Source organism: Gallinula chloropus (assembly GCF_964237585.1).
Source record: "Gallinula chloropus genome assembly, chromosome: 4".
Classification (NCBI taxonomy): Eukaryota; Metazoa; Chordata; class Aves; order Gruiformes; family Rallidae; genus Gallinula; species Gallinula chloropus.
In genome coordinates, this window is record NC_140088.1 from 5,221,980 (window position 1) to 5,249,932 (window position 27,953).

At 47.8% G+C, this 27,953-nt stretch overlaps 1 protein-coding gene across 1 annotated transcript; it reads left to right on the plus strand.

The window, feature by feature from the left end:
• Positions 1 to 6,143: 6,143 nt before the first annotated feature.
• Positions 6,144 to 27,937, plus strand: NEK9 (NIMA related kinase 9). Its single transcript, XM_084262752.1, has 22 exons — positions 6,144 to 6,391; positions 7,653 to 7,830; positions 10,143 to 10,198; positions 11,060 to 11,130; positions 12,904 to 13,009; positions 14,939 to 15,070; positions 16,040 to 16,150; positions 16,645 to 16,709; positions 17,673 to 17,723; positions 18,793 to 18,985; positions 20,197 to 20,341; positions 21,291 to 21,491; positions 21,891 to 21,937; positions 22,763 to 22,918; positions 23,267 to 23,375; positions 23,912 to 24,073; positions 24,771 to 24,941; positions 25,164 to 25,223; positions 25,773 to 25,963; positions 26,195 to 26,359; positions 26,991 to 27,203; positions 27,589 to 27,937. The coding sequence occupies exons 1-22, from the start codon at positions 6,203 to 6,205 to the stop codon at positions 27,709 to 27,711; spliced, it is 2,895 nt and encodes a 964-aa protein (XP_084118878.1). The 5' UTR covers positions 6,144 to 6,202; the 3' UTR covers positions 27,712 to 27,937.
• The last annotated feature ends 16 nt before the right edge of the window (positions 27,938 to 27,953 follow it).

The window sequence follows — 27,953 nt, forward strand, 5'->3', positions numbered from 1 at the left end:
TTATAGGTGCCGTGCAGCTGGCGCCAGGGCAGAGTGGGGCATCCCCGGTTCTGACGAGCTGGGGTCTGAGCCTCACGCAAGCAGAGGTGAGTGCAGAGCAATAGGATCATCATTCCAGCAGGGCCTGAGGATAGAGGGATGTCCGAGGTCTGGTCCCTGTCGTGGACCTGGTGTTTCTCCCTGTGGGAGCTGGTGTCTTTGTGCTGACAGGTCAGGGAACTTGAGCGTACATCGGCTCAGCCATGGGGAAGGAGCGCTTGGGAACGTGTTTGAGGTTGGAAAAGAGAAGCCTTGCCTGGCCCAAATAAGCTGTCCAGCCTTGGTCCCGCCCCCGCTCCACGTGTTTGTCTTTGATTTGCCTCTCCTGATCTGAAATGATGCAGCAGTTTTCCTGAAAGCCTTGGTCAGGGGCAGCCTTTTGTGCAGAGAGGAGGCCTCAGGCAGACACAGTCACAGAGCAAATAGGAGCAGGTGATGTTGGAAACACGGTCCTGCATTGAGCAGGAGACTCTTCTCACCCGACAGCATAGCATTTATCTCATTGGCAGCTGGCTGAATCTCGTGTTCTAAAGAGACCTCAAAGCAAGGTGGACTGCTGCTCATGTGAAGCATGAGGGCCTGTGCCCTGCTTTGAGGTCTGAGGGTGTAAGGGGTGCTTTGCAGGTTGGTAGAGGAGTTGTCAGAAGAATGTGGACAAACTCATAAGAGCAGGACAGGTTGGGAACATGGCAGTGCTATGTTGGGGGGGGGCAGGCTGTGCCCTCAACATTATTCTCTGTGATATTACACAGAGAGCAAGCAGCTTCTTGTTTCTCAGCCTTTCAGATGACATTATGTTAAATAAGCCAGGCTGGGAAAGAAACAGGCAGGTTATCTTCCTGGACATAACCTGCTGCAGTTTTTAGGCAGTGATTAAAATTCTTTTTCACCTTCTCTGCATTCCTTCAGAGCAAATGGTTCAGCAGCACAGCATTCTGGTGTTGTGTGCCTAGATACTTCTGGCTAGGGCAGGTGTTGTCATGGCCCTTGTCTGGCCTACCATTTTGAAACAGCATAGATTTATAATTTCTGACCTGAATCTGATCTATTGCTGAGCGGGAAACAGTTGTCCAGGGTAAGGCAATGGGAAAGAGAATGAAAATACGATTTGTCATCTAAATACATTAGTACTTTGCCTCCCCTTTCCCATTGCCAAGTTCCTGGAGTTGTTAGTTCCACTGGCAAGTGCTTAGTTTGTTTTTAATTTGTGGGGTTTTTGGTTTTGGGGTGGGGTTTTTTTTGATAAAGCCATATTAAGAACCCAAGTCCACTCCTCTGCCCTTGCATCCATTTTATCCTCGTGTGTTTTTGAAAGCTGTTACAGTGCAGAGCAGCAGCAGTGCCACAGGACTGAATTACAGAAGTCATGTGAAGGTAGTTTTAGGTCCTACAGTTTGAAGCCTGTAGATCCGTTAAGGTTTTGCTTTTGACTGTTTTATAACTTGAAAAGACGGTACAAGAAGGGTTCTTTCCCAGTCTTGACTGTTTTGATATCCTCTCCTCTCCCTGTCCTTATCTGGGTACAAAAGCATCTTCATCTTAAAAGTGGTGATGAAGCCTTAAGTCCCCCAGGTGACTGTTAAACTGTCATTGTTCTGGTGTCATGTTTTTGATCTTCACTGTACTGGTAACCACCGGAGAGCAGGTGTGGGGGACTGGTATGGATTTACCTGTAATGTCTGGTTGGGGGGGATTTTTGTCAATTTTTCTCAAATAAAATGTCTTTGGGGTAAAACAACCCACCTCAGCTGTCTGTGTGAGTCTTGTTCTCTCTGTTCATGGTCTTACCGCCTGCTGTCTCGTGCACGCTGACCTGTTGCAGGAAGCAGCGAGTACACAAGAGCCCCTGTGAGCCCTTGGGGTTTTCTAGTGAAAGTGCATTTGTAAAGAATTTTGAGAATTGTGGACTCTGCAGAGGTGTGCAGGCTTCTCTGCAGGGTGGGACCAGCACAGCAAGTGAGATGCCTGTCATACAGGTTATCCTTTGCTGCCTTTCTTCCTCCCCCCTCTTCCTAATCACACCCCTCTATGCTGAGGAGTTTTGAGGCTCACTGGGAAACAAGGCTGGTGCTCTAGAGCACGAGATTCTGTTTGTCACCCTGGGCTCTCAAGTAAAATTTAGTTTCTTAGGATGGGAATTGCTTTCAGTTTTGTGCTTTAGAGGAAACTTTAAACTGTTGCATAGATGCTTTGGTCCCATGAGTGACATGCTTACTGAAGGTGGCTGGGTATTTACCCAATTGCTGAGCCCACGAGCCTTTTGTCATGTGGTAGAGAGGCCACGAAACAGGATTGGGGACAACTAAGTGCTACATAACTAGTTAATATCACCAGGGAGAACTTCAAGAGGGGAAAGTCCCAGATCTTGGGATAAGGATTAGCCTCTGCAAGTTCTTGCCTGGATGAATATTTAAGCATGTGAAACTGTACAGCTGTTCTCATGCGGTAGGTTGGCGGTGGGTCTGGGTTGTTCCAGAGTACTGCGGATGCAGAGTTGGTGTCCTCGTTCCATTTTACTTCTGGGAAGTGGGCTAAAGTTGAGCTGTTGCAGATACTTGGGTCTGAGCCCATCTTTGTGTGTGACAGATGCATCGCTGGTAAATCTGCAATTGCCTGTAGCAAACTGCATCACGTTTCCAGCCTCTTCCACCCACTTGCCAGTGTGACTAACGATGTAATTATCACACTGCGTACCACAGCGTGGTGAGCATTCCTCAGTAAGGTATAGCTTCCTCTATTCCCCCTCCTGCTCTGCCAACGTAGGCTGCACCCTGTGCAAACCACCTGCTGTAGCTGCTGTGTGCAGGCACACGTAAGGGGGTGTTCTACATGCACTGTTCATTTCTTACAAGCTGCTCAGGTATGTGAGGAGTAACCCAAATGTACAACACCTGTGTTACCTACTAACTGGGGGACTTCTGGCTCAAACTAGTTTGGAAACCTGTTGGTGAGATCATTAGAGAAATCCTGCCCGTGTTTCAAGGGGTCCCAGGGCAGAGCTTTGGGAAAGTAGCATGGCTTCTCTTCACTCCTGCCAGCTCACGTGATGTATTTCTGTCTCTCTCATCTTTAGCTATGTCCCTCTGCTGTGCTTGTCTCTCAGGTGCCTGAGATGGCCTTGCCCCTAGTGAACAAAGTCTTCCTTGGGAAATTAATTTCTCATATGTTCAAGGTGGTTTCTTGGGAAGGAGAGAGCACCTGAAATAGATACATCTTTCCCTGGAGATAAAAAGTTGAGGCTGAGGAAGGATGCAGTTCAAGGTTGGTAGTTTCGTCTGATGCCCCTTCTCCACCTGAAAAGTTTGTCAGGCTCGTGCTTGTTCTGTTGTTTCTTCCCCTGAACCACAGCTGGTGGTAGTGTGATGGCTCTGGCAGGCCTGCCTTTGAGGCAGGTGGAAGGAGCAGGGGATTTAGAAAAACTGCTTCATAAACCTGAAACAGGTGAGCTCCACCTTTTGCTGCAGCGCTAAAATACCTTTGTTTGCTCAGCAGTGTTTGTGGGAAGCCTGTTCTGCTTTCTGCTGGAAGTCTGATGCACTGGCAGAGGAGTCGGGGGTGGCTCTGTTTCAGCTGCAGCTGAAGTGACTTAAACTTTCTGCAAACGGCCATAACAGATGCCTGATCACTCCTCCTCTTGCCAGAGGCCCGTGTGGTTTTATCACCTTAAACTCAGTGCATTAGCTTCTGCCTTTCTAGCTCACTGACACACAGCCTGCCAGTGGTCTCCAGGTGTCTGTCCCACTGATCATTGCTATGAGGACCGTTTGTTTGGAGAAAGCTGCTGTCCCCCTGAAGGACCCATCTGCCTTGCACTTCAGTCTTTGCAATAAAGTGTACACGTTGAATAACTTCCTTTGGGGGCATGTTACTCAAAAAAAAGGCAGTGACAGAACCATGCTCACGTTGCTGCCTCACTTCTGTGGTTTCCTGTCACTTAATTTCCTTTCATCGCTGATATTCCTGAGGTACCTTTCCCCTGAGCTTTTACATCAGTTGTGGTATGTGAGCTGCACCAGGAGGTTCCGTTGGAAACGTAATGAGATGCACTTGTTTTTTCTTGGTTATATGGGGGATGCTGTTCCTTCACCTGCTCACAGCAGGCAGGGGGAGGATGTGTTTGTGTTTTCCAGCTAAATCCCATTGCAGCTCTGGTCTGATCTTCTGCAGAGCTTTACCCTCTGGGGTTTTCCCACACATAGCTGCTGCTCAGTCTTTTATTTCCCCCGAATATACTTTGCACAATCTTCCCCTAGGAGTGAGATACTAGCTGTACACATGTAACTGGACTCTCACGGTGTTACCTTCTTCATTACAATTAACCGTGTAGATGCCTTGTCATTTCTTCCTTAGCATGGGCTGCTCTTCCCTTGTGTCAGTAGCATAATCTGTGTCCTGAAAACCATGAAAGAGATCTTTGAAATAGGGCAGTTGCTTGCCATGATTTGGTTTAAATGACAGTATTCCTACCCTTACCCAAAGTCATTGCTCAGTGATGATTTTGCAAGAGGCGGGGTGGCACGTCGCCTCTTGGTATTGTGATTTCTTTAAATGCTTGAGTAAAAAGTTCAGTGCAAAGTTGGGTGTATGTTCTTCGGTCATATTACTTCCCTTAGGGGCATCTTGCTGAGAATTACTGCCCTGCTTTTTAAAGCATAGTAAAGGCAACGTGGTGAGGTGCTAAACCTGGTTGTAGCTGCTGCTGTGATCATTTTATGGAAGAATTTTTATGATGCTGTAGCTAATGCACAAAAATGCTCTGCTTTTCAAATCAGAACAACTGAGGGTTTTTTTAAATGCTCCTCTGGTTTTCTACAACTGTTCCAGATTCCTTAACCCTATTTCTGTGCAATTATGCCATCTAGGTTTAAAAAAAACCCCGTTATTTGCCAGATGACAGTTTGCCAGGTAGTCCCCTTGCAGTAGAGAGAGTTGAACGATCCTTAGAACATGTCTGAGCTTTTTCATGTGTATCCTGCAAGCTACTTTCTTCTGAGGCTGAGTGCTGCTTTTGCTGCTTGGAAGGATGACATCTTTGTATGGAAACAGTTACGATGCACAGCAAATAAACTTTGATAGATACGTTACATTTCAAATAGATGCATATAATGCTGAACAGCTCTTTAACCCTCACTACATTGCAAGGAACCTACCTCATTGTTTTGAGTTCTGAGCAATGTCTTCCCAAGGAAGTGGGATAAGAGCTAACCAGGCTTTGTCATACCTGGGTTTAGGGATTTGTGTTTCAGCTCCTGACATCTCCTGTAAGCATAGGATCACCTATCCTGAAGCTGAACGTTCCTCATCATTCAACTTTGCTTTCCCATCTTTGGCTGTGGCTGTTGAACTTGGAAAATGACCTCTTGAAACGACGGTGGCGTGCGTTATCTATGAAGAAAATAAACCACCTAGGGTTAAAGTTGCTAATACTTCCTTATGCCAGAGAAATTACTGCAGATCCAGATCTAATCCAGATGGTTTATTCCACCTTGGCTAGAAAGGAGTGCTGTGGATCACGAGTGGCACAGCCAGGGACACTGCGTGTGTACGCTGCTAGTGCCCTTGCCTTTCCAGCAGCTCTTTGAGCTTGGGATTCAGTCATGTTTACCCCTTGAAGCGACTATTTTTCAATGATGCATGAGAGTTGTAGCACAGTTCTAAAAAAAGGGACGTGAACACTTGAGCTTTAAGAAACAGTAAAGGCTTTTCTTTGGTATCCGTTACTTCAGTCGTGTTTTTAGTACCAAAAATTAATCTGAAAGCTTTCTAAGGAAAGGCCTGATCCCTTCCTTGCCTTCTTGTGAGGCCAAGCAACTTCAAGTGTCAAGCGCTGAGGCGATTCCTGCCTTCTACGGGTTTTATGAGGCGCTGGGCTGGAGACAGGGAGGGAGGGAGGGCTCCGGCAGCCCGCGCTGAATCCCCAGCGCTGCGTTGCTTAAAGCGCCGGTTTTGACACCCTTGGTCAGGTTTTCGGGGAGGCGGCCGGGCCGAGCCGGGCCCTGAGGCGGCGGGTGGGGCTGAGGCGGGAGGCGGGAGCGCGGAGGTCGTCGCGGCGGCGGCGGCAGGAAGCGGTTCCGGGTCGTCTTGGGGAGCCAACATGGAGCCCGTCGGGCTGGCGGGGCCGCGCTGAGGGAGAGCAGGGCCGCAGCGGGGCCGCGCCGCCGCCATGTCGCTGGGCGAGTACGAGCGGCACTGCGATTCCATCAGCTCCGACTTCGGCAGCGAGTCTTCGGGCAGGGGCGGCTCCCGCGGCGGCGGCAGCCTGCCCGGCGAGCAGGAGGAGCTGCACTACATCCCCATCCGCACGCTGGGCCGCGGCGCCTTCGGCGAGGCCACCCTCTACCGCCGCACCGAGGTAGGCTGCCCCCCGGGGCGGGCCAAACCCCCGGCCGGGCAGCGGGAGAGGAGCCCCTCTCCTCCTCCTCGGCCCCTGAGGAAGGGGAGCCTGGGGGCTGCTTTGGGGAAGAGCCGAGGGCCGCTGTCAGGGCGAGTGAGGCCGTTTCTGTAGCCGGGGTGCTGGGAGACCCCGGCGCCTGAAGAGCCGCGGTGAGGTTCGCCCCGTGGGGTGACTGGCAGCCCCGTGGGGTGACTGGCAGCCCCGTGGGGTGACTGGCAGCCCCGTGGGGTGACTGGCAGCCCCGTGGGGTGACTGACAGGCCTGGTGCTGCGCCGGGAGCAGCCCCGGTGCGAAGCAGCGACTTCAGCCCTCAGTGTCAGGGGGCGCAGGGTTTGGGTTGCAGCACGTTTCAGCATCACCAGTCTCTTGGCCCCCTAAAGTTTCTTAGGGAGATACAGAGACTCTTCTGGCGCTAATAGACTCCTCGTTTTTCTATCTTTTATTCTAGTCACAGAGGACATGGGGGCATCTCATACAGGTAACTCTCGCTCGCGATCAGCATTTCAGTGTCATCAGGGGGAACTGGCTGTAAAGACAGTGCTCCCGTTGCTCCCAAGTCCTTTAATCCCATCCGTTTTGGTCACAGTCTTGCTTTTTAGGGACTGTCAAAGAAAAACACTTGAACTTGGCTCCCAAGGGAAGTTCTTCAGGTTTTTTTTTCCTTGGGGAAAAGTCACCCTGAGGCGTCAGAGTTGTAAGTGAGCACTGAACAGATCGCTCACAGCGTGTCTGACAACCTTTGTGGGCCCAACAAGGGCAAAGTCAATTTGTTCTCATTTCCTTGATTGCTTTTTTTTAAGTTTTATTATTTTTAGGAACACCTTTTTTTTTTTTTTTTATACAATATCCTATAGTTACAAGTGTGTTTTCCATTTATTGAACCGGAATTTAGTCTTTATCGAAACAAAACAAATTCTGTGTCTCTCCCTGGAAACTTTGTAGTATATTTTTCTGGTTGTTTTTTGTCTTTTTGTGGGATTTTTATTTTGGTTGTTGTTCCAAAGTAAGTGCTGGCCTGCTAGAAAGATGGCCTCAGGCCATCACTATTGCTAGTGACAAAAAGAAAACCTCAGAACTTACTGTTGTGAAGAAACTTTGAAATCTGTAACAGGCAGGAGAGTCTTTTTACCATTCCTGAAATGTTAATTTCCTGCTCCAGAGGCCCATAGTTCTCCTCCTCCTAGTGTGTTTTTAATTAAAAGATGTTTTGGTGTTTCAGGATGACTCACTTGTAGTGTGGAAGGAGGTGGACCTGACCCGGCTGTCAGAAAAGGAGCGTCGAGATGCTTTGAATGAAATTGTTATCCTTGCCCTGTTGCAGCATGAGAACATCATTGCATACTACAATCACTTCATGGATAACACCACGCTGCTGATCGAGCTGGAGTATTGTAATGGTGAGATCCCAACTCCCACTTACACACACAGGTGGCTGCCACCTTGCTGAGTCACCCCTCCTGCAGAACCTGCACGGTGTATCCCTGGGGTGTCCTCTGGGGAGCAGAGGAGTAGAGGTGAATTCTGCTGCATAGCTCTGAAGAAGAGGTTGGGAGCTCTTCTGGTCAATTTGGGTCTCAGGTGGCAAAGAAAGAAGCCCGGTAGCTACTGCAGGCTGCTCAGGCAGTAGATGATTTCTTGTCTCCTGAGCAGGTGGTGCAGTGCAAGAAGCAGGTTGTTGGTAGTGTACACTTCTAATGTGCCTTGCTGTGCCCTTTTAGAAGGACAGTGGGAAAAGACTGTGAGAATACTCAGGCCTCTCTGCCAGTACAGAGTGGGGCTGGCTTTTGGTAGCATCACTTAAATAGGCCCCTCCATTTGGCCATTATAAATCAAAGCTTAAAAATCTGTTGGTGCACTGCAGTCAGGACTTTTTCCTGCCTTGTGCTATCAGCTTCTAACACGTGCTATTTAAAAAACAGAAATCTGATCCTTCTGGTAGTGGAGAAAACTTAAAAATTCCATCCAAGAGTAGATCAGGTGGTATTGTTTGGTGTTTGGAGCAGAAACAGTCCCAGCTAGGATGGAGGGTTAGAAGGATTTAGTACGAGAATCTGCGTTGCAGCTGCTTTTAGGCAGCTGGAAGAGGAGGTTGCATGCAGCTAATACTGCTGGAACAGGATACCTAGCCAGAACTGCAGTATGGTTCCTGTTTGAGTGAGTGGGGCAGCTCCCCTGGCTACATACATATCCTGTGTGTGCTTGGAGGTTACTATGAGCTTTGCTTCATCAGCTGGAGTGGGGTGTTTTGGTGGAAGAGGCTGTCATCGTGCATTATCATCTTGGACACGTTGCTTTCACTGGGACAGGTGGTTGTATTTCTGAAGGGTGTTTGAACAACCTGGTTGACAGGTTGGCCAAAGCTGGTTTTGCTTCTCTCTCTTTGTTCTTATGCAGGTGGAGCCCAGTGCAAGACCAGGGGAGTGTAAGCTCATTGATGCACCATTTATTTTAGGAGTACTTTGAGAGAGTTAGTTACCTGCCGTGAGAAGACTGCATGCTTGGGGCCTTTACACATTAACTGGAGGGCATAGAGAGAAGCTGCATAGTACTGATGTCTGCACATGTTTGTTATTGTTTCTAAACTGTTTTACTTTGGGACAGCAACCAAGACACGACTATATATTCTTTTCAGTATGTCCACACTGAGGTATTGATTATCTGAGACGAGCTAATTTTGTCTCCTTGCACACAAGTGGAGCGATGTGGTACCTCTCACACTGCCCTTTGGTTCAGAAAAGCTGCAAAAAAGATGGCAGAAAGTCAGAGATATGGAACAGAATTTACAAAAAGCTGGGCAGCCAGGTAGAAGGCTCATATGAAGAGGCAGAAGTGAATACTTTGGTTAAATGGTCAACGTGAAGAATGGTTTGAAGATATTTTGCAAATGTGAACGTAAGGCAGAAAAAAGGAGTGATGGGGGGTTATAGCAAGGCTGAATGAGAAGAAATTAAGTGAAGGGAATCTTAATTAGATTACCAGAAAAGTCTTCCTAACGTGGAAATCTGAAATAAGTCCCTCAGGGAGGCAGAGGAGCTATCATGACCTGCTTTGGACGCCTACAACTTAACAAGCCCATAGAAGACATACAGCAGAAAGCTGCCTTGCCCTGTACCTGTGGGAATAGGAAAGTGGCTGGCATTCTGTTACTGTTCAGACATAGTATGTGATAATTTGGAAATGGAATAGCAACAGGATGTGATAAAAGATTTGGGATTTACTGGTAGGATGCTAAGTTGGCAGGGAGTGTTACTGCCCGCAGCCCTCGGCATCGTTTCTGTTAGTTCTCCTTGATTCTCATTCAGTCTAATGTCTTGAAATTGTGAGGTGCCCTGAAAAGTCTGCTGGATTCAGGCTCCTGCAGGTGCTGTTCATGTTGTCAGCACTTTGTGAATGCTGCATCCCTGTGTTTGACAAAGCAGAAGAAGGGGAGAGGCATGTCAGAGCTGGGCAGGAAGCAGGGAACGACAGTAACTTGTGCTTTCAGGCACTACTCTGTAGTTATGATTGCTTTCCTTCTCTTTTTTTTAAAATGTAGCATTTATTTATATAAAATGTCAAGCAGGACAATCTCACGTGCTGTGGTGTACTGGTTATAAATGTTTACATTGCCCCAGAAGCACTTACAGGTAAAAAAAGTAGGGACAGCTAGTTTATCTTGCTGCTGCCAAAGACAAACCTCTCTGTCTTTCTCACTGATTTCTAAATACAGGAGGGAACCTCTACGACAAGATTCTGCGACAGAAAGACAAGTTATTTGAAGAAGAGGTAATTTGGAGTGGTGTGAGGGACCAGAGGGGGTGCACTAATGTCCTGAGGATCTGTCTAGTTATCTGAGTATTTATACAACATTTTTCTGTAGTGCTGGTGGAGAATTTCTGTGTATGTCTGAGGTCTGATGTCCTTCCTCTCCTCTTGAATATTGCAAGCATTCATGGGGAGTTGGAAATTCTTTTATTTCCCTTTGCTAAGGGAGGCATAATGAAAGAGAGCACTCAGGTGACTTTGATCACCTTATCATGCAGGCTAACATTTAACTTTAAAACCTTTTTCTGTATTCCTTCCTGGTTGGTACTCAATTTCTATCTCTTCTTAACCATTTTGTAGGTTCTTGTCTGAGTAACTACCTTGAATCTGTCTCACTGTAACTTATTTTTTTTTGTTCCTTTTTCTTTTATTTTCCTTTATTTTTAAACTTACTTCTGCTGTCTGCTTCTACCTCATGCTGGGGTACTTAATGTTTACACTTATTTATCTTACATAATTACTACTATGGCTTTCCAACTCATGGTGAATATTAAGTGGTCACTGTTCGTGTTCTAGAGAGCCCAACTGCACACCTTTCCCAGGTTGTCATTAGCTGTCATTCCTAAGCCTTCACTTACTGAATGCTGTGATGCTTGTCAGGACAGACACCAGAGGCTATGAACAGCACTAGAGCAATCTACCTTTTGGAATATCTTTTCAGAGGTTTCCAAAACAGGCAATTGTAAATTTTCATGCTCCTGAAAGAGCGTGTAAATGGTATGGTCCAGCCCTTTTTCTGTGCCTCTGTCTAACAGGGACAGGCAGGGTTTTGGGAGGGGGTTTTTGAGCCCTCACCTAAGGCTTTTATTCCTTCCTTTGCAGATGGTGGTTTGGTATCTCTTTCAAATTGCATCAGCTGTGAGCTGCATTCATCGAGCAGGAATTCTTCACAGGTAAGCGTGGCGTGTGTCAAAGCTGGGGTAACCAGCCTGGATCATGGATGTGAATGCAGAGCTCCTCTGAGTAGCCTTTGCTCTGTGTTGAAAGCAAGCACAGGCTTTCTATCCAGAGTGTAGCTGGGCTGCCTGGATGTTAAGTATCACCACTGTGAAGAATGTGTGATGGGCTAGAAACCATCTTGTGATGAACATGCAGGAGATTTTGAATATGGAGATGGAATATCTGCCTTTAATGTCACAGCTGTGGGAACAAAGAGTTAATCCGTGTAGGGAGGAAGTTAATTGGTCCATGATTGCTGTAGCACATAAATGATGTTTGCTAACATGGGTAGGAAGAACAGTTACCACAGGCCAAAGGTACTTCCTACCCACTCCACAATTAATAGCTTCAAACCAACATGTACCTCCTGCTGTAAGTCCTAGAGGCTCACAGTGGTGAAGACTTTGCATTGGTGCACTCCTGTGGTATCATTTCTTCACCCTCTTGTTACTTGAGGAAGTAATGTAGCTTGTTAGCTGGTAGTGGTAATTTTGACATTGACTCTGAGGTTTTAATGAGTAACTAATGCCCTTTTTCTGTTTGGGAGGGGTAAATTTCATGGCTTATGTGTGCTTCAGGGAGGCCGTGATGTTCTGGGGAGTGCTGCACAGGTAGACAGCTGTTTCCAGAATGGTTGGGTTGTGTGCTGCACAACATCTTTAATGAGCATAGCTGTGTGAAGATGTTTTCTGTGGGATAGCATCCTAATTGCTGCTATTGTAAACCTTTGGTGATTGACAGGCCTTTCTAAGGAAGGCTTAGTACCCTACACTCAGCAAAGTAGTGCCTAAATTTTTGACCTAAAGCGGAGGTCATGTCTGTCTTGCTTTGCAGTGATTTCCTGCTTCCCACCTCTGTTGCTCCTCTTCACAGCAGGCTTCACAGTCTAGTGGCCCCGTGTGTGGCCCCAAATCCTTCCACAATAACCAAATGAACAGTTATTTCAATGTTTGCAGTGATTTCCATCTGCTGCAGAAGTTGTCATAGTGGCTCAGAGCTTTGCCTTCATCACTTGGGGCATCGCAAAGTCCTGCTTTACTTCAGGTTGTCCTGATCTGCACTGGGGAGTTGTTGATGGAAAAGAGGATGTGAAGAAGTGTTGGCCAAGTGAAGCATATCATACTGTGGGGGCTTCCTCTCTGCATTTACAGGCTCTTATTTGTGACACTGCATATGAAATATTCTGTCTGGGAGAAAGTGTTTCCAGTGTGGCCATCAGCCTTTTGGTTTTCTGGGTGTAGTAGTCACGTTATAAAGAGTTGTTCTTGAGGTGTAAGGTAGAGGGGTGCTATGCTTCAGTTCAAGAGTGACATCTGTTTCACACCCTCTCTGTGTGTTTATATTAGCATACATTCATATTCATGGAGACACATTTTTAGTAAGCTCAGTGATTCCTGGCTTGGGTCTATTTAGAAGACCAGGGAAAACAGGACCTGTTCAGTGACCTTCAGAAGAGATGGAGAGAGGGAAAGTCCTGTCTGTGATCTATGGCCTTTACATCACTCCACCCTGAGTGTTTTAGTCTGCGTTGTGTTTGTGTGTGGATGTGATAAAACATGGATAACTGCAGTTACTGCCCCAGCACAGCCTTTGGAGAGCTCTGTGTGTGAGAGAGTGCTGGCAGAGCAGCAAGTACCTTGTTTTTTGCAGGGAGGTATAGCAGTGTGTGGAGAACTTTGAAATCTGGAAATATATTTGAATCTCTGCATTTCTTTTTCTCCTTTCAGAGATATAAAGACATTAAATATCTTTCTAACCAAGGCAAACCTGATTAAATTGGGAGACTATGGGTTGGCAAAGAAGCTGAACTCTGAGTACTCTATGGCTGAGACTGTGAGTATCTGCTGCCTCTGTGTGCAAACTGGGGTGTGTTTTTCTTTCATCTCTGCATGCCTTGCAGCAGCACAGGAATGATACCATTCACTGTGCTGCTTGTTTTTGGTGCCCCTCTCCCCAGTGAGTGTTACCTCACTGTTTGCTGGTGTGTTGCAGCCTGCAGTTACCCTTGCTCCCCAGTTACCTTTTGGAGGTCTGTGTCTCTGCAAAGCAGCAGCTTTAATACTCGGGCTCTAAACTACATTGCAAGCAGTAGTACTTGTGCTTCTTATGGTAACCAGGTGTGTGGTTTAATCCTGATGCTCTTGGAGAGGGGCACAGCTTTGTAGGAGATTCATTCTGCCAGGAGGCTGTCAAGCTTGGTTTTGTTCCAGACCCTTCCAGAAAGCAGTTTCGCAGCCAGAGTTACGACACAGGCTAAACTGTACTGCAGGCACCTGAAAGGCTCAGCCTGGATTTCCCAGCTCCATTAATTTTTGTGGTGAGCACTAGGCTTGGAAAGGGGAGATGTTGTCTGGAGCTCCTATCTGCTGGAGGCCTTTGTTGTAGTTTGGGACACAAGCCAGCTTGTGCTTCCCCTTTCCAGGCCGTGTGGTTAGAGTTAGTACAAGGCATTGGTGTTCTGTGAGGATGGGGTGTTACATACTTGCCAACCTCCTTCCACAACATGAGTGCAATTGTGCAGTTGCACAGCAAGTGGGAGCTGAAGGCTGCTGCAGAAAGCCCTCCCCAAGCTGGGCTGCAGCAAAACCACTTCTGTTTGGTCTCCTTTTTCTGGAGAAAGTGCAGGCTGTGCTGTGAATTTCCAGGTTTGTTTTTGTCTGTGGTGTGTGTGTTTGTTCATCTACACCTGTGAGCTTTTCTTTCCCTTTTTAACTTCTGAAAGATGTGGAACCACATACCTTCAACCATATTTTGTTCTGTGCATGCTGGCTGTGCTCTGGGCTCGTTGTTCAGTGGGTGAGCTAATGACCCACACCAGCCTGGAAGTAATTTTTTTGGGGAAATGAGTGCAGAACACATTACTGCCAGTACTTGGAACAGTCCAATTACAATTTTGTAAAATGTTTATGCCTTGCTTATGAAATGCTGATTTCTTAATTTATCATTCTCCCATTTGCCAAGGTTGATGCAGGAAATACTTCCTGTGTCTTGGTTTAGGTGCAGTGTCCTAATTCTCCATATGATACTCCAACTAGGTGGGCTTCTAAACCTTCCCTTGGCTAGGACTCATGTAGCTCTCTAGTTGTCATGCTCTGCAATGGGAAATGGAAGGGAGATGGCACACTCTGAATGTGCCCATTAGGTATCTGGTGTGCTAGCAGAGCCTAATGAAAGGCAAGCTTTGTACTCCTTGGAGCTGTGCTGAGAAAGTTGAAAAGATGACAGTTACAAAGATTTCCCCTTCTAATTTTTTAATTTTATTTTGCTGTCTAGTTCCTTCCTAGGGAATGAGCTCCATTCATCTGGAAGTTTCATTCTGACACCTTTTTGTTCTGTGTCTCCTTGTGACTTTGAGCTATGCTGCTGTTTCTGTTGTTGCTTGGAGGGCTTCTGTATGTAAATCCAGGGATTTGGGTTTTTGAGTATATTTTTGAGTATATTTAAGAGAGGGGCGAGTCCTTGCTGCATTCTCAACTACTACTTTATTGAGAGTAGGTACCACATCAGGATCTGAGCAGAGAGGTGTCTTGGATCTTCTAAGAAAAGCAGCACAGGCCTGTGGATGAGAAGAGATGTATCTGTTGTTCCCAATGCTGCAGTACACTGGTGGGCAGTGTCACCTGTGTCTCTAGATGCCAGAACTAGATGTCAGAGCTGCATCTAGCACGGATGCTCGTGGGCTTGTGTGAACATGATGGATGCAGAGCTCCTGAACTGAAGGCTGCTGGATCATTTCTGATTTTTAAATGTTATTTTTCCTAGCTTGTGGGAACTCCCTATTACATGTCACCAGAACTCTGCCAGGGTGTGAAATACAACTTCAAATCAGATATCTGGGCTGTGGGCTGTGTCATCTTTGAGCTGCTTACTCTGAAGAGGACCTTTGATGCTACTGTAAGTCTGCAAACCAGGATAGGCTGAGTACCCTTATTTTTTTATCACCCTGAGATTCCCACTTGGCTTACAGCTTTCTTGTGTTTTCTTTCACGGTTGTTGAAATGTGCTGATTAAGAAAACAGTGGCCTGGCAGTGCCAGCTGTAGCCAGAGAAAATGCCTGTGTGATTTCCCTTACCCTGCACTGCAGGTGCCCCTCTGGCTGCTGCCAAAGCCACCCTTCTCTGCAGTCCTGCCTTTACCAGATGCAGAGTAAAGCTGTGCTGATTTGTATTGTGGCTGCAGAGGAAGCATCCTTTTCTCTACAAGGGAAAGTATGTCACTGTGTAGTGTATTTGGGGTTTTGTTTTCCAGTGGTACTAGCAGTGTATTTTCTGTGCAGCATTCTGTAGTGAAAACTTCCACCCTTCAGATTTCACAGGATTTAATCCTCTTACCATTTCTCAGAGTTTCAGTGTAAGAGAAGTGTGGTCAAGCTGGCTTGGAGAGGGTGAAAGGGAGGATTGCTGGCTGGCACATGGGATTTGCCAGCTTGTGCCAGGAGATGGGAAGAGCTGTTAGCTGCCACGGGGCCAGATTTGGTAACCCTTGAAGAGCCGATGTGTGAAAAGACCACCCTTTCCTGACTTCCTCTTGTGGCAGCAACCAAGTCCCCAGTGACTTTGCTGCTGTATGGTGTTTCAGTGGCAATATGCTGGTAGGAGATTCCATGCAGAGAGAAACCTATCCTCCCTCTGCTGTTGGGGAATTGGGTGGAAAGCTGGATGTTATCACCAAGTCCTAGCTATCAGAGGCACCGTTTCTGCAGGAATCACTACTAGGTTTCTGGAGAACCTACTAGTCAGAGAAGAAGGATGTGTCCTTATTGGAGGAGGAGGAAGAAAATAACGGTGGCCTGTAGCACCTCTCCCCACTGGACACATTGTCCAGTTCAGTTCCCTTACAGCTGGTTGCTGGTTTCTGCCTAGAACCCCCTGAACCTTTGTGTGAAGATTGTACAGGGAAATCGTGCCATGGAAGTTGACTCCACTGTTTACTCCCGGGAGCTAATCCAGATGGTGAATTCCTGCCTCCATCAGGTTGGTGAAATGCTTTTCTGATTTTCACACACCTCTTCCCAGCTGCCTGAGCCATGACATTTGGGGGGATGAAGGGGAATGATATGCCTGTTTCAGCATGAGGGCTTGATGCAGGGTACTTCTTGTGAGGCCTGAGGCATCGCTGAGCCTGGGTTGCCTCCAGTGCTCTGAAAGGATTGTCTCAAGATGCCATTCAGTCCTGCATGCTCTGCAGGAGTGCAGGGTTTACTCTGGGGAGAATTATTTAATGAGATGACAGAATTAATTTCCTGAAAGCAAACGTAATATTGATACTTTCAGAGTGTAGAAGTCCCTCCTCCACATCCCTGGCATTTATCCCTATTCATTCCAAATATTTGAATGAATTCCTTTCCCTTCTGAAGGGAGTCAGGGAAGGATGTCCATGCAAGCTTGAACAAGGTCTTCTGGCCCTACAGTTTCATTGTAGAAGATAAGCATTCCCCAGAGAATGACATGCTGCTTGCTTCTTTCAGGATCCAGAGAAGAGACCCACTGCAGATGAATTGCTTGAGCACCCCCTTCTCAGCAAACGCAGGAGGTAATCTGGTGGTCTTGCTTGAAACCCAGACAGGTGTCAGGGAGAACGGGTGTCAGGGAGAGCAGGAGGGTTTGTACAAACTAGTAACATTTATGCTTTTGTAGCAAAGTCATTAAGTTAATGACTGAGGCAGTTGTTGAGGTACACTTCATCCTCTTTTAGGAAAGTGCATTCTTGCTGTCTTGTCTTCTTATCATTCCATATGTTGTGTTGCTGCACAAGTATGGGGAGAAAGGTCTCTTCCTCTGTCTTGGAAGCTGTGCACTGAGAACACAGAGGCATCCCTGTCTGAGGGTCCTTTGAGGAATGTTGGTCCCACCCTTCAAATATCTGTGAAGGAAGGGTGACCGAGACCCTCCTGCAGTCACTGGAAAAAGCCTTTCAAAACATACACATCATGCAGTACAGAGACCCTCATTTCCCCTTTGTTGCCTCCCTCTTTGAGGAAGACTTGCATTGAAAGTGGTCTGGTTTAGCTTAATTTGACCTCCAACTTGCACACACTGTCTTTGTCTGAAAAGTACACTGTAATTCTGAGCTGGTTGGATCCTGCGTTGGTTGCTTTGGGCACAGCAGGCTTAGTCCTTTATAGCAAGGTCTTTTACTCTGTGGTTGGCAGAGTTTGAGTTTTATCTTCTTGTATGCAGTGGTGGAAACCCAAATCCTGAGCACATTTAGCCAGTTAAAGTTATTCTTGTGCAGTATGGGGATTGGTTGGCTGCATTCTGGTAGATACGTAGCTTGCTGTCCTCAGCTGTCCTGCAAGTTTGTTAGCTATATGGTACATTACTCCTGCCCTACTTCCTGTGCATTGGCTGTGAGCTGGTAAACAGCTGCTACATTTCCTCCAAGAGGGAGCAACACTTTTATTGGAAAGGAAAGCAGTCTGTGTGTGCTGCTTGTCAGTAAATTGCTGTGGGCGATGCAACTGTTTCCTAAAATGCTTTTTTTCTCCTTTGGCAGGGAGATGGAAGAGAAAGTCACACTGCTTAATGGGCCAAATAAGAGACCAAGGTAATTATGTGGCCATGGGTTTGAAAGGAGATGTAGAGAGAACAGCTCCCCAGAGAGGAACCTTGCTGAGAGTGTTACTCTGTGACAACCTTGATGGAACAGTGTAGCTTCAAAGATCCCTAGTGCTGGGAATCTGACATCATTGTTACAGGGATATTGTCCCACCTTTTACTGTGCCTTTTATGTCCTGCTTATAGTATGGCTGGAGCCTTACTTCAGCAGGTCCTGTACAGCTCCAATCTGTCCTACTGAGGCTATAGTCCTTATAGCCTACATATCTGAGGACATAATGTAGATCATTTCTTTTGTGCAGATTTCTTTGAGCAGGCAGAATAAGACTGTCCAAATGCTGAATTTTAAAGGAATATAGATACTTTTCATAAAACTGGATATATGCAGAGGTTCCCTACAGTCCCCAGCAGGCCTATAAGCAGGGTTGCTCCACAAGCAGATAGCTTCCATGACACATATAGCTGCTTTTCTGTTGATTTGTCAGACAGAATTTGACTTTTTTTTCCTTCATACACTTGGAAGTAATTTCTGAGCACTTAATGTAAAGTTGTCCTGGTTCATGGGTTACTCACAAACAGTTTGCTTTGATCACAACTTCCATTTTGCAAACTGCTTGTGAATTGCTTCTTACCTGCATCGAATGGTTATGGTTTTGCTCTCAGATGAAAGCCTGTAATTTAAATGAAGAAAAGAGAGGGAAGTAAAAGGCTTTTGGAGGCTTATGTATTTTTTCTTTTATTCATTTTTCACAAATCAGAGCAGCTCCATGGCCATTCAGTGAAAGCCCAGTCTTCTTAAATGACACAAAATTGGGTTGTAGGCTTCTTAAAATGCTTCCTGGAGGCTACTTCTCAGCTGTTCTGAGACAGGTTTAATCCAGAGTCTCTCTGTAGCAGTTGAGGCCTCGCAGCTGCTCAACAGAGAGTGCAGTTTGTGAAACTAAAAACCATGAGTGGTTGCAAAGGGAAAGCAGATAGCAGTAGGGAAATGAGTGGTGACAGTGAACTCAAACTCATTATTAAAAGTACATGTGTTTTGTGGGGGGGGTCTTGTGCAGGTCAAGTACCGTGAATGAGGCTCCCATTGCAGTGGTGACTTCACGCACTAGTGAGGTGTATGTTTGGGGGGGTGGGAAGTCCACCCCCCAGAAGCTGGATGCCATCAAAAGTGGCTGCAGTGCACGCCAGGTGTGTGCTGGTAACACTCACTTTGCTGTGGTGACAGTGGAGAAGGAGCTCTACACCTGGGTGGTAAGTGAGAGAAACCACAGGAAGCGGGTAAGGGTGGGAGAGGAGCGTCCGGATCCACTGCTGACCGTTCCTGAGTGTGGTAGAATCAGATGGGCAAACAGCTTGGGAAAGGAGAAATCTGATAGCAGTGGACACTGCAAGGCCATCTGCTTTGGGGCTGACCCAAGCCTCCCAGGGCAGGTCTTTTTGGGAGAAGTCCTCTGTCATGACAGACAGTGTACTGAAGACTTGCTGTGCACTTGAGGATTGCAGGTGGTGGAGACTTACAGGCTGAGGCACTGAGTCTTGCTTCCCTTCCTGACTACTGAAAACACACTGATACTCTACTGGCTTGTATATTTTTGAGAAAGTTTTCCAGGATCAGAATACCAGGGATGAGTGATCTCCCTGTAATACAGGTGTCACCTGTGAGGCAGCTTGTGGGTGAAACCAGAGATATCTCATACTAAACAAGCTTGCTTTTCTTGATAAATGGAAATTCTGTAGTAGTTTGAAGTGAATAAAAAAATACTGGCATATAGTGCTTTTTCAACAGTTGAATTCAGTCTTCTTGGGCTTGGATATGGTCAGTGATGTGGAGGCATTCTGCATCTCTAGGCTTCCACAGGCTTTTCTATTGATGCAGAATCTGTTAAGACAGATTGCAAAGTACCAGTGGGTGTGCAAGAGAAGAGGGAGACCCACATGGGAGGAGAGCAACTTGAAGTCATTTGCTGGATGTTCCCACAAGAATGGTCACTGGAAACTTTCAGCTGGCTATTAGTATTTTAGCTTTAGCATCAGCACTACTCTAGAGTTGGTTTGTCTTTCCTGTGGAATCGTTAGGTCTGGCCACTTCAGTGACATTTGTTTCGTGCTACAGGTTCCTTTGCAGCCGTTAGGATTTAGGGAAGTAGGTCAGAAAGCTGGAGGATGAATGAACCTGCAGGGAGCAGGTTCTGTAGCCTGGCAGATTGAAAAGGAGTCAGGTTTCCCCATGGGCAGCGACCTGTGACCAGATCACTCTTTGTGAGTGCCTAACTGCCTGAAAGCCTGTGCTGCCAGTTAGGATGCTGCCATGCCATATAGACAGCAGTCTCTTTCCTAGGGTAACTAACACACTTTGTCTTGCCCTTGTCTGTCTTCTGTTTTTCATTTGAGGTTCTGTAACTACTGGCACTGTCTCTGGAGCTGTGGAAACCTAACCTTACCCAGGTGTTTCTGTCTTGCAGAATATGCAGGGGGGCACCAAGTTGCACGGGCAGCTGGGACATGGAGACAGAGCCTCCTACAGGCAGCCAAAGCACGTTGAGAAGCTTCAGGGAAAAGCCATTCGTCAGGTGTCCTGTGGAGATGATTTCACAGTGTGTATCACAGGTGAGGGTTGGAAGGGGGGACCACTGTCCCCTCACTTTGCTGTGCTGTGGAGATGTTTGCCTTCACAGTAGGATTAGCAGAGCAGCTTTGTGCACAAAGGAGAAAGCCCTGTATGCTGCCCACCCCTCAGTTTTGAGGGTAGCAGGTGCAGTAGTGGAGATAGATGAACTTTATTGTACAGAGGAAAACATTGACTCCCAAGAGAGCTGAATGTTTTGCTAAGGATGTGTGGCTTTTTGGTGATGAAGCTGGGTGCTGGGCACAGCTCCCTGTGGCTGTGCAGTTGCCCCTCTTTCCATTGTATGTGTTGCCTCTATACGTGCCCATATTAAAGACAGAGGAGCCTGAAGTCAAGAATGCAAATGTGTTTAAAACTCTTTTTAGACTGGGAAAAGTATCACCCAATGATAAAAAAAAAATGTGTATCTTGTATTTGCTATTTAAATCAGAAAGCTTGAGGCCTGGTAGCTGTCTGTGTTTGTAACTCTGCTTGTACTTTTAAAGATCTGTTAACTGTGGTGGTGTCTGTTATAGAAGAATTTGAATCTCACTTTACCTGTGAAAACAATTCCCAACAAGGTAGTTCCCAGCTTATTTTGCCAGTGCTGGAAAAGCAGAGGTTTGGCAGAGATGAGCTCAGATGCTCAGCGTGCTGGAGAAGTGACTTAGGGAGCCACTGGATCAGTTTGTAGGTTTCTGTTGGAGAAAGTGGCAGGTTCAATTCAAGATTTTTTTGGCACTTGTGGCCTGAAGTAGCTATAGGTTGTGGTGTAAGGTCATGTGCCTTAAAATGCACGAGGAAGGACTCCATAGTCTCCTTATGCCTCTTTAGTTCAGAGGAAGGTCAGATGGTTACAGAAAACATGTTGCTCTGGCTCTGTCCTGAGAGGTTAATATGCAGCCTGAGACAGGCTCTCTGTGCTGACTGAGCTTCCCTTGTGTCCTTCAGATGAGGGCCAGGTGTATGCCTTTGGCTCAGACTACTATGGATGCATTGGTGTTGACAAGGCTTATGGCTCTGAAGTGCTTGAGCCCCTGCAGCTGGATTTCTTTCTTACCAACCCTGTGGAGCAGGTCTCGTGTGGAGATAACCATGTGGCAGTGCTGACCAGGAACAGAGAAGTCTACACCTGGGGCTGTGGAGAGTACGGTAGGTAGAGTGGCCCTGGAACCTAAAGGCACTGGGACATGCCTGCTCCAAAAAACCCCAGCTTGTGCAGGTGTGTAATGCAGGGCCTGAGTGAGGGCTGTCTGGTAGTCCTGAGGGGCAAAGACCTTGTTTCTTTGGGGCTTCGGTGGGTAACTGGGGACTGAGCCCTTGGGACTTTACTCTGGGAGCTGCTAAGGTACCACCTGGCTTCCTTGTAGGGCAGCTGCTCTGTGAGCGGGGTGTCGGTCCCTTGAGGACTGTCAGGCCATGATGCACATGGGGGAGCAGGTTTCTAGTCCTGTAGGGAGATTCCTTTGGGGCTGTGGAGAGATGGTGCCATTTCTTAGGGATGAGCACCTTATGGGGCCGTTTCTAACTGCAGTGTTTTCACTGATGCAGGGCGCTTGGGCTTGGATTCAGAAGAAGATCACTACACCCCTCAGAAGGTAGGGCTGTGACTACTTCTCAAATCTGCACAGGCATAAATTCAGTTTAGTTGCTGTTTGGAAATGCTAACTGCCTGAGGCTCAGGTGTGGGTTTTGAGGTATCATAGAGTTTACTTCCTCCCTTCATTTGGCTTCATTTCTGCCTAGAGGTCATGTATGCCCCTCTGCCCACTCCCAAACCAGCCAGCATCATGACTTAGAGCTTCATTGCTCCGATCTCTGTGATGGGACTGGAAATGCCTAACTTAATGTTGCAGAGATCATAGTAGGAAATTCCAAACTGCATACCATGTGTCTGCAGAAGAAACTCAGATCAGTGCAGACAGCTGGGAGTTGTTGAATTGGACATAGTGAATTAAAGATGAGTCAAAAGTAAAACCCTCTTGAAATACAGTGATGGGGTAGTTGAGGTAATAGGACCTGTTGGAGGTTAGAAGCCAACAAGGATGTGCCTGGAGACCAAACATCTGTGATTACACAGTATCACACACCATAGAGCCAGCCCTGCTCAGGTAATGGTGTCTGGGGCTTGTAGACCCCAGGGAGCTGGGATGCCGTTGCACCAGGCTGCGGGTTCCTGTGCTGGCTCACTGGTGTCTGCACACAAGCTCTAGAGTGCCTGGAGTTTCTGCATGGTGACCAGAATTTCAGTGTGCTGTAGACTTCATGATATTGCACCTTCATTCAAAATAACTGTGTAGGCTATTGTCAGTGCCCAGCCTAGCTGAACTACTGCTCTAACCCTGTATGTTTTCCAGGTACCAGCTTCTGTGTAGTAGGTGTTGGGATTTTGATTTTCTTGGGATATGTTTTTTTCCACATAGGTGGATGTTCCAAAGACCTTAAACATTGTGTCTGTTCACTGTGGCTGCGATGGGACTTTCCTGCTCACCCAGACAGGCAAAGTATTGGCATGTGGACTCAACGAGTTCAACAAGCTGGGGCTGAATCAGTGCACATCAGGGATAATCAACCATGATGTAAGTGCATTTGGGTCCCTGGCTCCAGCTCCCAGCTGGAGGAAATAATGGGTAAACGGAGGTCCTGTGACAGTGACAAAGCCAATTTGTTACTTCCAGTCCAAGACAATGGATACTGTGGTTGTGGGAAGAGGCAGATTGTTCCTCAGTTTCCTGTCTGGTCTATGGGTTTATGTCAGATCTGAGGCAGTGAAACAGAGGGTTAGCTGTTCCAGGTTGACTTGGCCTGTGACATAGATTCCAGTAGTTCTTTACCATACCCGTGTTGGGACTGTCTAGGCTAATGTTGTGATGCTTGAGTAGGTCTTGGCTGATGAATGTGTGGTTTTTTCCCACGTCTTTTCTCAGACATACTATGAGGTGCCATATGCAACTTCCCTTACTTTGGCCAAGCAGCTCTCCTTCTACAAGATCCGTACCATCTCTCCAGGGAAGACACACACAGCTTCCATTGATGGTGAGCCCTGTGCATTAAGAAGTGAATACTGGTTGCTGGAATTACTTTGCTGGCCCTTTCAGCCTGGCCCTTGAGTTGTGCTCTTGATAGCAAGACTCAAGTCTGTACCAGGAGCCCAGGATTCCTGTTCTTCAGCAGTGTTGCCTCCTGGCCTGCTGAAACAGCATCAGCTTCTTGGTCAGCCTTCCCTTTTTTTAAAGAGCTAGAAAGAATTTTCAGAAGTTTTGGGAGGAATCATGCTTTGGGCTGGGGGCAGAGTTGCTTGTGAACAAGTTAAGCTGCTCTCAAGTGACACCTGTCAGAGGGCTGTGAGTCCCACCCCACAACATCAGAAAAGGGGAGCAATGGGAGAGGGAGCTGGGGAGGTGTTTCCAGGCTGAAGCCGTTAGTCTTGGCTGGCACTGACCCCTCCCAGCCTGTCTGGCTTCTCAGCAGAGTCCTTGCTGGTGCTGGGCTGTTCCTGCTAGCTCTCTGCATGCATGGCTGCTCTCAGGGTTGGGCCCTCACCGTGACTGTCTCCTCGTTCCTCCCCACAGAGCGAGGCCGCCTGCTGACGTTCGGCTCCAACAAGTGCGGACAGCTGGGCGTTGGGGACTATAAGAAGCACCTGGGAATTAACCTGCTGGGAGGCCCCTTGGGGGGCAAGCAGGTGATCAGGGTTTCATGTGGAGATGAATTCACCATAGCTGCTACTGACGGTGAGTGGGTCTTTGCGAAGTTGGGTTCCTTTGAGCAAGACTTGCAGGGTGGTTAACTGGCTCCCACGGAGCATAGAATCATAGAATTGTAGGGGTTGGAAGGGACCTCAAGAGATCATTGGGTCCAACCCCCCTGCCAAAGCAGCTCCCTAGGACATATCACTCAGATAGGTGTCCAGAGGGGTCTTGAATATCTCCAGAGATGGAGACCCCACCACCTCCCTGGGCAGCCTATTCCAGTGCTCTGGCACCCTCACTGTGAAAAAGTTCTTCCGCATGTTGGTGCGGAACTCCCTGTGCTCCAACTTGCAGCCATTGCCCCTCGTCCTATCCCCACAGACCACTGAAAAGGGGCTGCCCATTCCCCCTGCATCCCCTGCTTCAGATAATTATAAACTTTAATTAGGTCCCCCATTTCCTACACCACCCCTGCAGCACTGCACTGAAATAGAGGAGTCCTCCTAGACTGGGCTGTCTGGCCCTGTTAGTTGTCCCAGTGCAGTGCCAGAGTGCTGCAGAGTGACAGCTTGGTGGTGGCCTGTTAGATACATTACCAGTTTGTTCTCCCACTGGCCAAACAGAGCTGGTGGATTAGATACTTTGGGATGGCAGTTACAACAGGGAGGCTCCAATCCTTGGAGCAATGACAGGGTGACAGGGAGAGCAAATTGAAGCTGCTGAATCTCTCTTTCCACAGACAACCATATTTTTGCCTGGGGTAATGGTGGGAATGGGCGTCTGGCAAGGACATCAACAGAGAGAGCTCATGGCTCAGACATTTGTACCTCGTGGCCTCGGCCAATATTTGGATCACTGCATCACGTTCCTGACCTGTCATGCCGTGGCTGGCACACCATCATCATTGTTGGTAAGTGTTAAGCATAGGATGAAATTTTGGGATCTTAGTTATGGTCATGTGCTGCTTGCCAGGACCATAAATACTGCTTGGGAATAGGCTGTGTGTTTCTGGGGGCAAATGTGGTGGGCTGCTCTGAGCTTTAGGCCTGCAACACTGGCATTGTTGTGTGCTGCTGTAGGAGTTGTCTTGCTTTCCATGTTGTGCTCTGAAAGTGTGCTTCTCTCCTTGCAGAAAAGGTGTTGAACTCTAAAACAATCCGATCCAACAGCAGTGGCCTGTCCATCGGTACTGGTGAGTATAACCTGCCCTGGGGAGCTGTGGTTTGAGTCCATTCAGTGGTGGGTGTGAGTGGGTGGGGTCTGGCCCCGCAGCATGTTTTTTCTGCCTTTGAAAGGCCTCACAGAAGAGCTCAAAGGGAGGAAATCTAGTTGGTGCCCTGCATGGGAAGGCATGGATCACAGGTGGGAAACAGCGAGCTGAAACGGCAGAGGAAGAACATGGATGCAGTGAGGCCTTTGTAGTTGAGGAACTTTGATTTGACAAGGAAAAGCTGGGAGGAATTCTTTGAAGGGAGCTGATAAGGGAAGAGGGACTATGGAGCAGCTGCATGCAGTCCCATTTCTTGGACCTGTGGAAGGGCTGTGGCTAAGGCTGCTGTACACAAGCCCTGTTGGGGAGGCCTGCAGAGAGCGTTAGGAGATAAGCTGTTGAGGGAGATGCTGCTAGCATGTGCTCTCACCGTACAGCCCACATCCCTGCATCTTCTCTGCTCTCGCTGAGGTTTGGCAACAGGAACGGTGGAGGTGGGAAAAATACAAAGTTTTCATTCCTGTTTGCTAGTGGCTCAGAGCTGCACAACTGGAGGAGGAGAGGAAGAGGATAATGAACAGGAAGCAGAGACCCCCAATCCCAGTGGAGGCTTTCGGGGAACCATGGAAGCGGATCGTGAGTTGGGGGGCTGGATCAGCACCACAGAAGCTAAAGGAGGCAACAGTGCTGACAGCAGCTCCTGTCCTGGCTGGCTGCGGAAGGTAATGGGGTGTCTCAGACAGGTCTTAAAATGGGGGTCCAGGCTGGGAAAAAGCCAGTGGCCCCTTCCATCTTTAAGGGATGCCCTTGAAAGGCTCTAGCTATGCTCTTGTGGGGAACTTTTTAGGTCTTGCTGCCTTTTTTACCACAAGAGGGTGTTGGTGCATTTGTTGAGGAGATGAAGTCAGCTGCAGGAAGGCGGGCAGGCCTGACTACTGCTTTTGTGTATCCAGGAGCTGGAGAATGCTGAATTCATCCCCATGCCTGACAGCCCCTTTCCTCTGAGTATGGCATCTTCAGAGCCGGAGAAGGAGACTCTCCCTTACCAGAAACTTCAAGGACTCAAAGTGGCCTCTGAGGAACCAGTTGGATTAAACAAGCCCAAAACAGAGCCCTGGGTAATGTTATCCATGGCTAAAAAGCTCTTGGGGACCATAAATGGCAGTGTTTTAATATTGGGGAGAGCTGAGAAGAGGGTGTCAGATTGCCCTAATTCATCGGGATAAGGAAGAAGAGGGGTGTTGATAATCAAAGATGCTGCTGCGAAGAGAACACAGGAATGTAGAACACCACTCTGGGGCTTGGTCAGATTGAAAATAATGAGATCAGTTCTGTGGAAAAACGTGGTTAAGGCAAGTGGGGGAAAAAAAAGAGAAGCCTAGGGGAAGATAGAACAATTCCTGCTTTCTACATTTCTGAGAAGGAAGAAGAATTGATATGGGAAATAACTGAGCAATTACAGTCTGTGGGAGTACCTTACTGTAGAAGTTTTCTGTCCCAAGAGGAGGCACAGATCTCGTGCTTAGGGAAAGGGGGGTAGACCAGATGGATTCTGGTGACAGGAGGACAGGAGCCACGTTCCCAGAAAAAGGAGGAGTGGTTTGTACTGAAGATAGAATGACTAGTAACTCACTGACCTTGGCAGCTGAAAGCTTGGGGAGTCGGGAAGAGAGCTGGGTGGCACTTTCTGTGTGTGGTTTCTTGTGGCATACACAGCTCCTGACCTGACTTCTCTCCGTGTGCCTGCAGCCTGCTTGCTTGAGTCCAACCTTGCCGTGCAGCGAAGGGAAGGCTGCGTCCCCTGGTGCAGGTTGCACGTGCAGTGCGCTGCAGGTGGAGGTGACGCACCTCCGAGCCCTGGTTTTACAGTGTCTGGACGACCAGAAGAAGCTGCAGCAGGAAACCATTCGCCTGAGTGCCCAACTCCAGCGGTTCTGCAGTGGGGCAGAAGGAATGCAGCAGGTGAGGACCCGTCACCTGGGTGTACAGCCACGCTCAGGGCTCACTGCGCTCCTGTGTAGGTTGTGGTGGCTGCGCAGAAGGAAGTGGCTCTTAGTAAACGTCTCAAAGCAGAACAGGGGGAGTCTGTCTCTTGACAGCATGGTGCCAGTCTCTTGATTGAGCTGCTGATGCAGGCTGTAGTAGTAGCAGCAGGAACAAAGCCAAGAAGACAGTTTCCTGTGAGGACAGCCCAGTCCTTGGGGGACCTGGGATTCCCCTTTGTGTCTGATGGGCAGTCAGATGTCACAGAGAGTCACAAATGGCTGTGGAGAGTAGGAACTGCACAAGGCAGCTTCTTTGCAGCTAGTCCTGGAGCTGTCTGGGTAACTGTTGTGTGTTTTGGCAGGTGGAGGTTCATTCCAAAGGAACACAGACAGCCAAAGAGGAGATGGAAGTGGATCCAAAACCTGACTTGGATTCAGATTCCTGGTGTCTCCTGGGAACGGACTCCTGCCGCTCCAGCCTCTAGTCTCCTGAGCCCACTGGGATCCATCTAACTTCACAGCACACTAACCGAATGCAGAGAGCGGCTTTCCTGGCTTCAGGTCACTCGCAGACAAGGAGCGAGGCCGGAGGCTCCAGAGCAGCACCCATGTATGTTTGACATGAACTAGGAGTGAGTTTGAGAGGGAAGAGCCCCTGAGCTCTAGGCCAGCTCAGTGATTGAAGCAGCAGCAGCTCCTCTTTCTACCTTATCCGTCAACTCTGCAC